We start from the raw sequence: 16,753 nt of genomic DNA, 5'->3' as shown, positions 1-16,753 counted from the left end.
TCACTGTCACACCGTATGCAGAAAGATTAGGTCTTGTATCACTTTTGCTGGACTAAAGACACCTTTTTTCCACTGCTGTACTTCTTGGCAGATTTCTGTGGCAAATCCTATAAACAAATTCCTACTTAATTGGATTTCCTTTTACATGTACAGTCCTATTACCTACATGCTTGTTTCTAAAACTGAATTTCTGTTATTTTTGCTTTACTGTTCTTTGTAGCAAAAGACTGCTCCACAGAATGAAGTTAGCTATTGGTTAGCTAAACACCACAGCCATTTCCGTAGATATGGACACAGAGTAAAATGTGAAAAATGTCCATGCTAGCAGGGCTAAAAGATATTTTCAAGTCCTAAATATATGTTTGCTGACTAACCACGTGCAAGAAAGCACATTTGGAAACAGCATAACAAGATGATAAATAGAGATATTCCAATGTATTTTTAGGAGAACCATTTACTTAATTTGAAACAAAATCTCACAAATTTTTCTGAAACTAATTCTCAAAAATACCACATTCCTAACTGAAATGCCTAGCAAATGGTAGCAAAACTAAAAAAACTAATGGTAGCAAAACCAAAAACAAGCTAGCTCCAGCTGCTGAAAATTATCTCCCATGTCACACACTGCACCAAGCAATAGCTGGGTTTTGGTTCCTCACATTCTGAAAACCATACAGACTGTTTTGAAGTGGAATATGTAAAAACATAAAATGAACAATTTCAGTGTCCAGAATAATGCTAAGAAAGTAAGTTAATAGATAAAAAGTATAAAATAATGCTAAGAAAGTAAGTTAATAGATAATTCTAGAAATGACATATAGGAGAAAGAAAAAAGCCTGGAAAGTTATTTTCACTTTTTTCAGGAACAACTGGATGGATAGAGTGATTCCATATATAATAATTTATTCAACCTGATAGGTATAGTTCAAAATACTAAACTAGGATTTCTACAATAAACTGAACAATGCAAAGGATTTGTCTGAAAAAAAAGTTTATTTGAAAAACACTCAACAACTATTATTAAGAAATTATTTTTCCTCTCTACATTAACGTATTTACATATACTATACATCTTTATATATATATATATCTCTATGCACACACACATACAGAGTTTTAATTTGAATTGTGTATTACTATATTGGATCCATAAAGCTATGTATCATACAACAACTTGGTGTAAGGGTTTGCATTTCTTGGATATAACAGTCTTCTTTTTGTTTGTAACTGTGTAAAATTAAACTATTTGAAGACACGTTATCTCAATGCATTGCTAGTAATTTCCTGTAGACGCTGTTATTCACATTAGTAGTCAATGTAGCCCTTCTAGTACTAGTGGTAGACATCAACTGGCCACTGCTGTTACTAATATTAGGATCAAAAGTCTTTTTACAATTGAAGAGACTGAAAAATTGTCTCTGATACTGAGAAGAAGCATAGTAGTAAATAAAGGGGTCAATGCAGCAGCTAATGCTGCTGACAGAAACACAGAGTAGATAGGCAAAGTAGAGATACTCTAAGCTGTTGTCATACGAAAAATGGATGTAATGAATTAAGAGGAGGACATTTGTTGGTCCAAAGCAAATAACGAAAACAGAAAAAACAGCCACACACAAGAGCAAGGCACGTGTCTTCTTATTTTGCTTTGCAACAATGGTGGAAGAACTAAGACAGCGAATGATACACACATAACAGACAGTAGAAATTATAAATGGCACTATGAAAAACACAGAAGAGAAGATAGAGAAGAAGTGGACATAATAGCCGTGAAGTTCGGATTCTCTCAGCACATCGTGGCACGTCGTTATATTTAACCTGGGTATTTCCATTGTTTGCTCTCGCAGGAGGAAAGGAATAACCCCGGTTATTGCTACAAGCCATATGATGAAACAAACCAGTGAGGCACGAGGTAGTGTACGCCACCCCAGGGACTGCATGGGGTACACCACGGCTAGGAAGCGATCGACGCTTATGCTTGCCATAAGCATGATTGAGCAGTACATGTTGCAGAAGAAGGCCGCAGTGATGAAACGGCACATCTGAGGCCCAAAAACCCAGTCATTTCCAGAAAAGTGATAAACAATCTTAAATGGAAGCACACTTACAAAGAGAACATCTGCAAGGGCCAAATTCAGCATGTATATTACAGCTGGCTTTTCGATTTTCATCTTTTTCAGAAACACGAGTATCGCTGTAATGTTCAGAGGGAGACTCAGCACAAGCACTATGGTGTAAACTGAAGGAACAAAACGAGTCAGCCATGGACTGGTGAGGTATCTTGCCGTTTGAACTGATATCATTCGTCGTTCAGGTAGGAATGATGCAGTCTGATTGGTGGCTCCTGATCCAACTTCCAAGTCATTTTCTGTATCACCATCAACAGGAATAAGATCAGCCACCGGATCGGAAGAAAGACGGATGGAAAAGCTTCTGATGATGTGTGGTATGCTGCTGTTATTTGGAAAGCCTGAAAAGTAAAAAGTATTAAGATTAATAAGTCAATATTTAGATGGTATGGGGAAGTGAAAACATCTTTCAAGAAGGAAAGTTAAGATTACATTAGGTAAACAAAATAATAAGGGTTAATTTCTGATTCAAAGCATTTTATCAGGTTGCCCACAGGTCACCATTTTATTTTAGCTCCTCCTGCTAAATTTAGGTAAGATGTCCTTCTTTGTCTCCCATCTCTTAGCTTGAAAGCTTTCATTAGTAGTGATTCTAGCTATGCTCAAGGATCCAATCTAATCTATGCTCTCCTTGGGCAACTTTAACACAACAGGCAATCTGCCAGCCTTGAACTGTCTTGGCCAGACCCCTCACACATTTTGTAAGAAATGAGATGCTGGCATAAGTGCCCATGCACAAAATTGCCACTAGAAGTACTAGAAGTACTCATCATCAAAATCACAAAAAGTAAAAGTGCAACTAAAGCATCACGGTTTTGAAATATTTCTGTGTGCTCTGGAAACATCTTACTCAACTCGAAGGCCCCCATTAAGAGAGATGGCAGAGCAGTTTCCAAGGTAGATGTGGATCAACCTTTTGCTTGTAACAGATGGGTAGCCACAGATTGCACTGAAACACTTCCTGAGTTCTACTTATCCTAACCCACAGTGTGCAAGACAGCATGTGTCTGCCATACCCCCAGGGCACCTCTGAAACCTACAGTTCCCTCTACAGCAAAGTCTCCTGCAGCATGCTTTCATAGCTAAGTCATGACAGGCTATCTCTGCTTTTTGAATGTAACAAGCCAGGAAATCAGTGTCATGAAGCATTAACTGTCTGGCAGGGGGTTATTTATGTAAAAAAGAAAAAAACAACCAGTCAATCAAATGAACTATTTAGGCATTATTTCAGCAAAGCTGTTTGAATGGAGAAATATTTTCTAAGACTGTAATTTTCGGTTTTGGCTTAATCTGCTTTGGCATAGAATAATTCAAGTGTACTGTGGGTAGACAGAAGTGAGAAAATTACAACTACTCAAGTAACCAGTCACCTGTTTACCTGTGCAATTGATCCTTTGTTGGATCTTTGATAATTAAAACAAAAATGAGGGTGTCTTAGCTCACATCTGTGAGCTGAAAGTACATGATTCACCTGTGTAAGATCATGCTTGTTAGAAGCAATTATTTGTTCTATAGTAATTGAAACCAATTTTTTTTAGCAAAATATCTGAAGGAAGGAGATGGCAAAGAGAAAAATGGCTGCATCTTTAAGCAGGCAGTTAGCTGCCTTTGTGCACAGGCAGTGGCAGAAGGACCCCACCCGGCAGGGATTTTTGTGAAATTCAGACTTGAATGTGGGGGGGAGATCAGAGGACTGGTAAGGCAATTTGGCGATTTTATTTAGAGCGGCTGTGCTTTATGTACCATGCTGTGTCACAGCAGCATTCTAGGGGCCAGAGACAAAAGGGAAGTGTTGGAGAGAACAGTTTTCATATGCAAAGTGACTAGATTGCAACCTCTGCCGGTCAGAAAAAAAAGATGCTGGGAGCTTGTTACAGAAACTGTAGTAGGAATGATGTAGTTTGAAACAGAAATGATAGAAGTACGTGAGATTTGGTGATTGCACAGAAGGGCACTAAACGCATTTATACTGGGTCTATTCTGTCTTTTTTAAGAGAACATGAACAACAGGCAGAACTATACAGCCTTAATCTTTAACACATTATAAACTTAGTTCAAGCAGCTGGATGGCTCAAAGAGTCAGCTCCTAGCTTTGCAGCCAAGCTGCAGCACAAGTCCTTTGGTATGACACCTCTAACTTCAGCCTGTGGCTGACATCAAAGAGTTAGGAGATTGACTATATTTAATGATCATTGCAATAGAAGTATGTCACAAATGACAGCACTGGTCTTCATCTCTTTTGGGGAGCATTATAACTATACTTGAATGAACAACCTCTTCTCCCCATATTTCTTACAGCTGGAAGCTTGTCTCCATGGTAAAGACATCAGTAAAAGTGAGGAAAAATCTGTCAACTGTACCTACTGTATCTCCAGTACACACAAGTTTTATGAATTTAAGACCTTTAATTCTATGAGTATTTATTTTCAAACCAGAAAACTATTGAAAGAAAAGACAATGATAATTTTAGTCCCCCAAAGGTTGACATGTCCATCTTGCTTTCTCCACCATTGTAGAACAGTGTGGAGAACCAAACAAAGAGGTGACATGGTTCCATGTGAGGAATGCATGTTTTTGGGAACACAAATATAAAGAGACTTGAGAGAGTAAAGCCTGGAGTTAGGAACTGTGTTGCCAAGACTACCACTGCGTGACATGGTCACTGAGACACCAGCACCTCTCTCATCCCAGTATCCCTCAGCTTTGAAGGACCTGAGCTGTGCTGCAGTTTCACACTCTGGAGAACCAGCAAACCAACTTCATCAGTCACTGACCCTTCATGACTGAAGTTAAGTCTCTTGGTGTTGATGCTCTGGGTGATAACCTGACCCACTTCTCGTTACTAACCCCTAACTGAGAACAGTACAAAAATATGCTACAAGAAAAAAATGCTATGACTGCAACAAGTACCTTTCACTGACTACCAGCCATTGTATTAGCTATTGCTTACAGTTAACTGTACATTGTTAATAATTTGAATTATATCCTGAATTCTTGGCGACATCTTATTTACAAGTTTATTAGATTAAGGGATTTAGAGTCACTTTTACTCCATTACAGAAATTTTCTAAAAGTAGAATCCTATTACAATAAATCAGAACAAAAACATGTGTAAATAATTCAAGTTTATTTAAAATTATCTGGAATATTTTGGTGAAAACTATGTGTTCTTTGTATAAGCAGAGGCTTTCTAAGTTCAGAGTTGAACTCAATCTTCATTCTGTCAACATCACCTCCATGCTGACTCCTGTTCTCAATCCATGTCCCCATTCTGAACTTGGATGACATGAGGTACTGCTTGCAAGCCAGCTTTGTGGAAAAATGTAATGAGGCATCACACTTGCTATTTCGGTGCCACTTGATAATATAAAGAATGGTGACTTAAACTTTCTTGATTAAACTAAATTTAATTTGAAAGCTTGACAGCCACGTATCAGTTCTTATCCTTTACCAAGCTGCTTGTATGACACAGTGTAATTCTAGAAAAAACAGTAAGCACTCATACTCTCTGAAACAGAAAGGCAGACAAATACTGCCCTGAGGTTTTGTATTCCTTCTGTGGCAGTGTTTATATGAAAAGGTGAAGACAGAGATTTATTCACAGAAGGGAACAGGATGAAATAATGTAACATTATTTCAAAAGATTGTAATGAACCTTCATAGCAAACAGAAAGGCCAGAACAGGAAAGAGGCATTACCTTTAAACTGAGTTAGTACAAGACTGCCAATATACAGTAGCTCTACAGAAAATCTTTTGAAACTACTGATAGCTACAACTACAACAGAATCTGTGAAATTATTCTTTCTAGCTGTTTCCAAGCTATAGATATCATTTGTCTAAAATGTATTTCACTGCAGCCTAATTATTTTTTAATAATTAAAAAAATTTTGTTAGAAAAACACAAGTACAGCTTGTATAGCGATTACAAATGTTCAGAAGGTCATCTTATTTTCTAGGCTGCCATCCAGTCCTTTTGGAAGAAGTCAAGCTTGGTTGATTTCTATTTTTATAACAAATAGGAACTCTGTCATATCAGCAATGAGAATAACCCTTTATCAAAATATCTATAAAATTTAAACAGGTATGAAAGAACAAGATTAGTAAACTGTGAACAAATAGACAGCAGGATAAAGCACTGAGGTTTTATCCTTGAGGTGTGTGTACTCAGGACACTGAATAATAAGCAGAGTCTTTTCTTTGCCTCCAACAATTACTTCAAAAGGCAAAAATTACACAGAATCAGTATGACACTCAAGTTGCCCAAAGTCTCCTCTTATTCCCTGTGGTTTTTTTATCAGTTCTCCAACAAGGACAAAGAGGAATTATGTAGAAAGCTCAGCAAGTTTGTCATTGTTTAATTTTAACACTCCACAATGTGCTATTTTCTATCAATTATTACATATTGTTCATCTCACAATCAGTACACACATATGTTGTTTACCCTGACATTTTTTTTAAATACAGACATATGTTGTAATTTCTTTTCATATCTATTATTATTTGCAAAAGACTACTCTGCATCCCATCTGTGAAAGAATATACAACAGCTTTGACCAATCTTAAGCTCCAGAAGAAACTTGAAAAATATTTCTGTAGGCCCATGAGTATGGACAGTATGTTATAAACCAGCAGACTTCACATCCCAAGGGATATCTTTGTGATGTGAGAGACTAGAGAATAGGCTCCTACACAAGCCAATTAAATATGTTCCCTGTGTGCTGCTGGACAACAAATAATACTGATTTATGGGCATTACTGGTGACAGCTGCATACTAGCTTATAACAAATAGATTTCTTTTATCTCCTCTTTGTATAACCCCAAGTCATAAGCATCTAGAATCTAAATTACTCAATAGCCCATAAATTAGGCATATCAAGGCAGACTGTGAAGCGCATGCCACACACGTTAATGACAAAATAAGGCACAATCTTGTAGGAGTGATGATAGTTATTTGCTTTTATAAAAATAAAACTGAATTGTTTATGCGTTCACATCTCCATTTATACAGAATTCATTATTAGATTACACAACTGATGTAGTAGCAATCTGAACACATTTACTTGAACTGTTGTTTTCTTGCAACTGGGTGTCTGCTCCGTTTCGCTCTCCTATCTCATCTCTTTAACCTCATATGCTGGCTTCAACCAATATAATCACTCTATTTTGCCAGCAGTGTCCCAAGGCAGGGAAGTCCAGGCGAGTTCAGATCTTAGTCACCTTAACAGCACTGGTCAGATAGTTTGTAGGCACTTTACACCAACCTACTGCCAAGCTAGTGCTTTTTCACCTGCCCAAAGGAACACCACAGGTCAGTAATGTGGTAACTGTGCACAGTGAAGGACGGGGGAAACGCAGGAGAGAAGCTGCAGGTCAAGGCCAGAGCAGATCTTGGGACACAGCAGTGCACAGGCAACAAGAACGAAGTACATTGTGGTAAAAACAGGTTATCTAGGACAGTGGGGAAACTATATTATTGCAATGGCGATGAGCAGAAGAGCAGAAGACATATTCAGGGGATCGGGTTTTGTTTGTTCTGTTGTGCATGAAGTAACTGGAAGAACACCACCAACAGTGAAAGTTTTGCCTAGCATTAACATGTACAGTTTGTTTTTTACACCAGCACCTCCTTTTCTTAAAAAGATTTTTTTTTTTAGACTTCCCCTTTGAACATGACTTTGACAGCTTCCTTCCCACTTGTTCTTGTGCCAAAAAGCTGTCTAGCAAAAATTATTTACCCTCTCTGATGCTTCCCTCCCAGAACAGTTACAAACACTAGGTCTATCCCCTTTCAGTTTAGCTCAGTAGTCAAAGTATGTTATGCTCTGAAATTTCCTCTTAGCTGCTCATCCAATCAGCCCTTTCACATATGTAGGACCTGAGGCTTTACTGCATGCCATCTCGTGGGACTAAGTTATTTCTACTGTAGCGCTATCACCACTAGCTGACTGAAAGAAATCTTAAACTGAATCAAGCAAAATAATAATAGCAAAAAAAACCTGTGCTAATCTCTAAATGCACAATCCTTTGTAGGGCTGTACCTCTGCCATAAGGTGAGAGCTTAGATGCATGTATGTCTTCTCTCACCTTCCTTTCCTCAGCATCTCCATCGCCTAACAAGCTCTGAGCGGGATGGAGCCATGGGCTCACCAGTTAGGGTACTGATGTTGCTGTTAGTGAATAATCCTGAAATAACCATGGAAGTCATTTATCTACTTGGAGTGCATATTCTGAACTGTTTTGTGCTGGCAGATCATCCGAAGTTTGCACCGCCTACAAATTCAGCTGGCACTCCCTCTTCTTACGCTGTTAATGAAAGGTTAAGAGAATCCAGCAGCAAGTCTCGCCGACCAGGTCCGTTCCCCCACCACCTGCTGCTGCCTGCCGCCCTCCTTAGCTACGGCGTCACCCCCAGCCATCCCTCACCACCCGGAACAGTCTCTCCTCGCCGCCGCTATGAGCACAAAGAGCCGAGGACAACTCGGCCCGAACCCGCACTGGCGCTCCCAGGCGGGAGCCGCACGGCCCGGCCGGGGCGGGCACACGGTGCCGCGCGCTCGGGCCCGTTCCGGTCACGGCCCGCGCTGAGGGCACTCCGCGGGCCCCGCCGCCGGCCCCGGCCCGGCCCCGCCCCGCGCACCCACCTGGCCGGGCCGGCGGGCAGCACAGCAGCGCCAGGGCGCACAGCAGCGCCCGGGGCCGCATGGCCGCGCCTTCCTTCCCGCACTCCCTCCGTCCGTCCGTCCGTCCGTCCGTCCGTCCGGGCGAACCTCAGCAGGCTGGGGCTGTCGAGGAGCCGCACCGGGACTCGCTGCTGCCGCAGGGAGGGGGCTGCGCTCCGGGGCGCGGCAGCGCGGGAGGGGAGGGGAAGGGAGGGAGAGAGGGAAGGAAGGGGAGGAGAAGGCGCAGGGACAGCGGCCCCACGGGACACAGAGCCCCGCGGCAGCCCCCGCGCCCGGCTGGGACACGGGAAGCGGTGGCGGGCTTGGCCGGGGTGAGAGGTCGGGAGCGCCGGAACAAAGGGTTATGTTCAAGGAATTATTTAAGCTAAATTTGCCAAATTTGCCGTCCGAATGCCTCACGGGAGCAGTTCCAAGGCCACATGAAATGCCTGCATTACTCACAGCTGAAAGATCACGCTGGTTCAGAAAAGCCCCTTACAGTTGATCTGCTTCGTATAAAGGAGATGACGCCAAGCTTGCTTTTATTGCATGTGTTCAGTAAACTGCTCTGCAAACACAGGGCAACCCAAAAGTGATTCATTGCCCGGCTCTGCCGCCCTGTCTGCTGTACAAAATCCCCGAGAAAGCGGTGCCGCTCCCCAGTCCAGTGGCAGTGCCATGGACAAACTTCGGAAAACTTCTGCATTCCTTTAGCGATGCTCATGAATCAAGAGGGGTTGAAGCAAAACCTTCCTGAAAGCTGTACAAGAAAATAGTTTGGAAATTTTGCAGCTATTACTTAGAAGCTTCGCCCTAAAAACATCCCACTGATGTTTAAGTGCTTTGTGTTTACTAAGCCCGTAAGACAGTCAGAAGCTCTAAAGTGGACACTGTCTTGCTGGGGAGGGCTATCCATGCCTCAACTATACTGTTTACAGCTGTACAGACAAAAATGGGAAGGAGGGGAAGGCTGATTTGAACTTGCTTATATGTATGAAGTGCCTTTATTACTGCAGAAGCACCGACCTTTGTTTTTAGTGGAGAATGAAGACCCTGGAAAACAAATTTCCCTCATCATAAGTACTGGTTCCCAGCAAGCTCTGTGTCCCTATGGTGCTCTTCTCACAGTGCTAGCACTAGTTATATGGCATGGTTGAAGCTGACTCTGTTTGCATAGGGCAAGAAATAAATGCAAGTTTTACAGCTGGCCAGCCTTCCTACAGTTCTAGCATCCCACATGCTCTAGGAAACCTAGAAAAAATGCCTTACACTTAATTGAACTATTCATCTGTTTGGAAAATACCATGATAAAAGGTGATTATTTCATCTGGGAAGAGAAAGTGAAGCTATTCTTGGACATTTCTGTGGTCTCACAGTTCTATAAACACACACAAAGGTTGCTTTTCTAACTTTCTAAACCCAAAACAGAACTGAACAAAAAACAGATCATTGTAAAAATTACTCAGGTTCTCAAAAAACCCATATATTGCCAATGTTTTTCTTACATTTCAAGAAGCCTTAACCAGTGGGTCAATGCTTGAGGAATACATTAGATTACAGAGTTTGTGAAACATATGAAGAAAAACTCAGATTGAACTTCCAGGAAGTAGTTTAGTCACAGACATTAGAAATAGTCATAGTGCTATTCCATTTCATCTTTGTAACCTAGTTATTATAAATACAGCAAGTGAATAAAACTCATGCTTGTTAAATTTTATGTCTGCATATGAAAACCAAATTTAAATTTTGTTTCCTTTAGTTTTGTGGATCAACTTGCTCCTTCCTCTCAAGATAACTTATTGTAACAGAGTTGAAGAGTTCATGACTTATAAAACTTTAGTTTTTAATTCTACTTCTTGCATCTTTTTCAGAATTTTGGGGTTTTTTTAGTAGAGGTATGTTACAGAACAAAACTTCATTCCTCCTGTTAAACACACTAAGTTTACCAAAAAAGACTGCACCTCCCTAGTGAGACTGCTACATCATTACTGTTTGTGGAAGGAGATTGTTCTTGCTGCCAATACAGATTACCTTGTAGCATGTCAGAGGTGGGTAGTTACTGCTGAAAGATGAGCATAGAAACATGCCTCAAAAGCAGGGAAATCAGTCACCTAGGTAGGTGGTTGTGTATCTAGTTACAAACTTTTCAAAATCACACGTGGCTGTCAGTGTTTGGATTTTCTGGGAGTGAAAGTTTTTGTTTTATTCCTGTATTCTTTAAAAGAAAGTTGGACAGCTAAAGGAGGTCCACAGACCAGTGCAAAGAGAAACAGAAAAATCTAGTGCTTGTGTTGGTGTTCCTGTCTGCCTGGCCTAAGCAGAAGGATGTTGTTCTGCAATTCTGTGGGTAGTTTTGTATCTTCAGAGGCCCTTGAGAATGGAAAAGTTCCAAAATAAACTAAGTCAGCTGCCAAGCACTCTTAGTCAACTCTGAAGACACGTGATAGAAAAATGCAGGCCTTGGGGTTAACAGGCTAAGACTATTGCCTATTATAATTTCTTTTCACTACCACCAGTTAAGGAGGACAAAGTTGAGAGATAGGCAGGTTGTGCAAAGAAAGATGCATTTTCTCCGGTAGCAACAACTGGTGCATAGGCCCAATTCAGTTGTACTTGCTTTTTTTTTCCTCAGGTTTTGAATCAGCAATGCATGTCTTTCCACACCACCATTTCATGACTGAAGCTGGTTTCACAAGTCCTATCTAATGTTGAAGTCCCCACATTGTATCTTACAGTAGCCTCTAAAAAGCCTTTCTTTTTTGTTGTAATTAGTAGCTGTCAGCAGCAGTGGGTGATAACAGAATCACTTTGCTCATTTGTGTGGTGCTACACATACCATCAATCTTATGTGGGGGTAGAAAACATTGTGGTCAGTCATGTTCAGCAGTCCTGTTCATATTATTGGTCAGTGGAAAGGCCCTAAATGGAACTACCTAATTGAGGATAAAAGCTTATAAAGGAGTTCAAAGAAATTAAATGGAAATTACTCTTTGATATGCACTAGGAAGAACAGGAAGCCCAGGAAATGGCTGGAAAAGGGGTGTGCTGGTACACAGGCTGTACCATTCATACTTGTCATTATGTGGGAACCAAAGAAGCTTTTCTAAGCTTGCCCGCTCCAGGAAATAACTGAGGAATGCGCTATTTGCATTAGAACCAGGCAGGTACTAGATGTGTCAAGTGTATCACACAAAATTGCATTTCAAGGAGTGAGTTACTCCGATAAAGACTGTGGGTCTCTGGCATGTCTCACCAGCACAACTCCAGGCTTTTGACATGCTACCTCAAGAGTCTCTTCTTAGAAGCAACATCACACCTGTGGCAGATTTAGTCCTCAGCTAGAGTTTGTTAAAAATGTAGCCATTAGTCAAGTCTGTTGCAAATAAAAAGGGGAAAAAAAGATTGGGAATTTAATTAATATTAAAGTAAAATTCAGTTCTCTTCTTTGGAAGGAAAAGTGATGCGCTGTTTTCACTTTTCCATCCAGCTATTTTAAGCGAATCAGGGTATCAATACTACAGCACTTATGTAATATTAAAATGGTTTATACATAACCAGCTAGAAGAAAAATGGAATCACATCATAGTTTTTTAATCCTTTAATTAGGGATATTATCTGGTTTAAAGTAGTCATGTATTCAAACTTAATGTCATGCATAAATTAATACCTCTGGCAAATGTAATAATTTTTCGGCTTGTGTAGCACCACAGATCAGTTAGTATATCAGCTGAGTTTGTAATCCATGTATCTGCCAGTGACTTGACACTGTTCTATTCCCTTACCAGATTTAATACTTATTTAATATTTGCTTTTATAATTCATTCCAGAATGTCTCACTCTCCATCTTCTGAAGTGTTTGTTACAAGAAAAGTGAGAGAAGGAAGTATTTTCTATTGGTCACATTACCTGTGGCACAAACTTTTTCTCTGTAGGTATAACCGGTAGTTCCAAAGCAAAATCATCATCACATTCAATAGCATAAAGGCCATGAAGTCTTTACTGCTGAGCAGCTTTTCTCAAGTGTACTGGGGACTGTCAGGCTTAGTTGCATGCAATTTTATAAATGCACTGAAAGAAGTTCATTCAATTACCATCTAGATTGCAGCTTTAATAATTCCTTGAAATGAAATGTAGGGACCAAGCCAGTTTAATTAGGTAATGTTTATTTTACATAGAACAATCTCCAAAGAATATTTAAAAAATCCAATCTAAATACTGATTTTATTGCATTTATTTTCTTACAAAAAAAAAAAAAAAAAAAAAAAAAAGACAGACAGGCACAATTTAGGTATTCAAATACTTCAAACTGAACAACTGTTCGCTATTCAGATTTCCCCAATACCACTCCAAAGGCTGTGAAAGTAGAAAACGTCATTTTGCACGAGGCAGTAGTGCATTTAGTAGGAATGAATCGCAAAATATATTTTTGTGAAGCAAGTCGTTATTGTCGCTTTATAATTACCTATAAAATTTTTTGAATTGCACAATAAGTTTGTTTTGCAATTGACAACTGCCACAAAATAGGTCTAGTATGTAACTAAGTATCTGCTCAAGCTATCCTTTAGAAACAAATTAGGTTTTCTTTTGGTAAATACTTAAAGTCTAGTATCAGCTATATTATATATCTGAGGTAATTTTAAAAATGTTTCAATAGGAAGAGGTTTATATATTTAACTAAATGCAATTTCTGCCTACCTTAAAATCTACACAATAGGTGTGTATCATAAAGAATATTTTGATTTGAAAGTACCAACACCAATGAAATCTTGAACTGTTTAAATGAATAGATTTCTTGGTTTTCTGTTTTTTTATCAATGCTGAAAAGGCACTGTGTACATTCTTCTGAACTTTTGGTGTTTTAGGGTGTGTTTTTAAAATTTAGCAAGCATCCAACGACAACTTCAAATGTTTATAAGCAAAAAAATACTGAATAGACTTCCTGCTGATTGATGAAGTCCATGATATCTGAAAGTACTCATTTTCCATAGAACTTCTTATTCAGCAAGAATATGAGCAAATTCACATTCACTTTCGCTTTATCAAACATTTTCATTACAGCCACACCTTCATACTGCATCTGAAGCAAATCCTGAAATGAGAAAAAGATCATTAGTGTCTGTCTAAATCCATACCTTACAGTAACAAGATGTGATAAACATCACCAACTGCAGGTCCTTCGTAACTTAAACAATTGCAAGCAAGTGTTGGATACATGCAGAAAACATTACATGTCCTCTAGATCTTAAGCTACAGATGGTCAGTAACAGCAAACCAGAAGAAATACTGTTTTCTGTGTATTTCCTCTTTTTTTTAAGTATTTCCTGCTTGCTGCCTGAACTAATGTGGAGGTTGATTTCATACAGTTGCCCCAAGATAAACATTAATTCAATGCCCATGCCCAGCATCCTGCAGAAGTTACATAGTTGTTCTCCACATTAGCTGCTGCTGTGTACTAATTGACTGGTTCATGGATACATGTGAAAAAATATTGAAAAGATTTGTAGTTACACGAAATGCAACAGCAGCTATACAGCAAAGTAGCAAAATTCAAACCTGGAAATGGAGCTGCACTTTTTCCATCTCAACTCCTAAAAATTTTGCTTTGATTTCAAAGTCACCCACTTCTTCTCCAGGTGTGATATCAAACATCACATTCTTAAACCTTGAAACAAGAAAGGTAATTGAATACATAGGCTGTGCAGTTTTGTATAATCCAGAGACAGCTTTGGGGAAAAAGCCTGCAGAACATAGAACTTTGACCACAAGCAGTGTCATTGGTGTCAAAAGAATCACTCCATCCCTCCCTGCACTGCATTCCATACAGTGTCTTCTTAGAGACTGTCTGGTAGTATTGGTAATATGAAATACAGAATTCTAAAGTCTTTTGTACTGGAGAAACAACCCCCCAAAAAAACCCAACTGAAAAAACCCCAATCAAATAAAACAACCTACCACCTAAAACCAAACCAACAACAAAACAAGACACCAAAAAAGAAAAAAAAAGTCTTTAGAAGGTTTAGTGAACAAATTGGATCCAACACCCAGGGGATAGAAACAGGACAAGCAGATTTTCCTTCTGCTGTGCCCAAGCATCTCCTTGCAGGTACATATTTGCCTCATGTGGCTTCCCCTACCTGATAAATCCCCTTGGGGGGGAAAAAAAATAAACTGGAAAAAACTTTTCCATGCAGAAGGTGAATGGTAAGGTGCAAAGAATGGAAGACTTTCACTACCACAGCCTCAAAATGGAAGAATACAAAAGGGATGTTAAACCACCACATCCGTTCACCCTGCTGTAAAGTGAGGAAGAGTGGAAAACCTGAGGGTTACTAAGTTACTTGAAAGTAACTGGTCAATATATGAAAAAAGATTGCTGCAACTGCATAAAAACATGGTCATTAATAGTGAGTCTGCTGCTAAACTTGCACTTGTCCATATAAGACAGTGCTAGGGCTGGCTCGTTAAAATATTTTCCCAAAGTAATAATACAGCAAGGTACAAAGTTAAAAAAATTATAACAATTAAGACTGTAGTATCCTTCTGAATGCAGAAGTCTGAGGCAATTTTAGCTGCGCACAGGAAATTAAGATTTCTTTTATCAAAAGCCAGGCCCCTTCAGAAATTGCTGATTAGAAAATAATTGGAATTGCACTTACTGATTGGTTTGAAGATCTTCAATTTCTAGGATGACACCTTTTTCATGAAGTCTTGCAGCTGTGTACTTTAGTGGGGTCTGTTTCAGCTTTTTGCTTCCCTTCACCTCCTCTTTTCCATCAAATTTAATTGACCTCCGTGAATTTCTAGAAAGAGAACAAGAAAATGGCTTTTGGTGTGTTTATCAGATCCTTAATACTTCAGTTACTCTTCAGCCATATTTAACTTTCTTTCACTCTTTCTTGAACTTCTCTAAAAAAACCAAATTAACATCCCAAAAAATCTAAGAGTTAGAGGAATTTTTGGCGTGCAGTGAATAATCTAAATATCTTGCCAATGATTTTGAATCATCTTTTGGCACTTCTTTCAATTCTCTCGAGAAATGCAACTCTGATCCTCAAAAGCCCTCAATCTTCAGTTTAAAATAGCAATTTGTAAACTTAAGGTGACATAAATGGTAAATACTCTGTAATTAGAGTTAATTTTTGGATCAATGAAGCATATACTATGAAATTTCCTATTCATGTCAGTAAAATGTTTTCATTTTAACACTTTGGTGGCATTGGTGGGGGGATTGCTTTCAAGTAACTCCATCATATCTGAAAGGTAAATATTTAGGCATTTATTTCCCCCTTTTCCATTCTAAAAATAAACTCCAAACTTTATAAAAAAGGAAGAAACCAATAATTACTTCCCAAAGCTTCATGACCTCCAACCTTGCAAGTGGATCTGCAAAGTAACCCCAATTAAATATATTGAAAATATCTACACATCTCTTTACATAGATATAGACTTTTCTTTCTCCAGGCAGTCATTAATAAATGCAAGACTTTAATATCCAGATGCTGACACAGTTAACAACTCTCATGGACCTTTTGCAGACTGTCAATCTGTTGGAATCAATACTTTAAACTACAGATGAACACCTGCTCTCCCTCTTGATAAAACTAAAAGACACATTAAAAGAAAGAAAGACTCAACTCACCTCCTTGTTAAGTTGTCTAAGCAAGTTTTTATATAGGTGTTGTAATAATTAATTTGTTCCTCATAAAATGCTGTCTTGGAGTTAAGTGCATTCAAAGTCTGCTGGAGTTTCACCAGTTCAGCTTTTCGATGATGTCTGTATCTTCTTTGATTCCGGATATCCTAAATAAATTTATAAATTTTATTGTTTTATTAATTTGAAATTTTAAAAAGCCTCAGTTCATTACCATTCCAATTTGTAATTACAAAATCTGAGTTCATTATAAGAGAAAGCACAAAATTATCCTGTTAGTTCTTACAAGAACAGTACTTGTAGGAAGTACTATGG

General features: G+C 39.0%; 2 protein-coding genes across 2 annotated transcripts in view; both read right to left on the bottom strand.

Annotated features, from left to right (window-relative positions):
* Window positions 1-989: 989 nt before the first annotated feature.
* Window positions 990-9,014, bottom strand: F2R (coagulation factor II thrombin receptor). Its single transcript, XM_054286391.1, has 2 exons — window positions 8,770-9,014; window positions 990-2,467 (listed from the first exon to the last, which is right to left on the bottom strand). The coding sequence occupies exons 1-2, from the start codon at window positions 8,828-8,830 to the stop codon at window positions 1,263-1,265; spliced, it is 1,266 nt and encodes a 421-aa protein (XP_054142366.1). The 5' UTR covers window positions 8,831-9,014; the 3' UTR covers window positions 990-1,262.
* Window positions 9,015-13,061: 4,047 nt separating this feature from the next.
* IQGAP2 (IQ motif containing GTPase activating protein 2) overlaps window positions 13,062-16,753 on the bottom strand; it is a 123,100-nt gene continuing 119,408 nt past the window's right edge. Inside the window, exons 35-38 of the mRNA XM_054282706.1 lie at window positions 16,427-16,587; window positions 15,444-15,587; window positions 14,341-14,449; window positions 13,062-13,876 (exon numbers count right to left, since the gene is read on the bottom strand). Coding sequence (XP_054138681.1) covers window positions 13,763-13,876; window positions 14,341-14,449; window positions 15,444-15,587; window positions 16,427-16,587 — 528 coding nt within the window. The 3' untranslated portion in view covers window positions 13,062-13,762. The remainder of the gene's footprint in view (window positions 13,877-14,340; window positions 14,450-15,443; window positions 15,588-16,426; window positions 16,588-16,753) is intronic.

Source organism: Melozone crissalis, unplaced genomic scaffold (assembly GCF_028551555.1).
Source record: "Melozone crissalis strain CALT ecotype California unplaced genomic scaffold, PUWL_Pcris_2 ptg000005l_1, whole genome shotgun sequence".
Lineage (NCBI taxonomy): Eukaryota > Metazoa > Chordata > Aves > Passeriformes > Passerellidae > Melozone > Melozone crissalis.
This window is presented reverse-complemented; position numbering and strand designations above follow the sequence as displayed.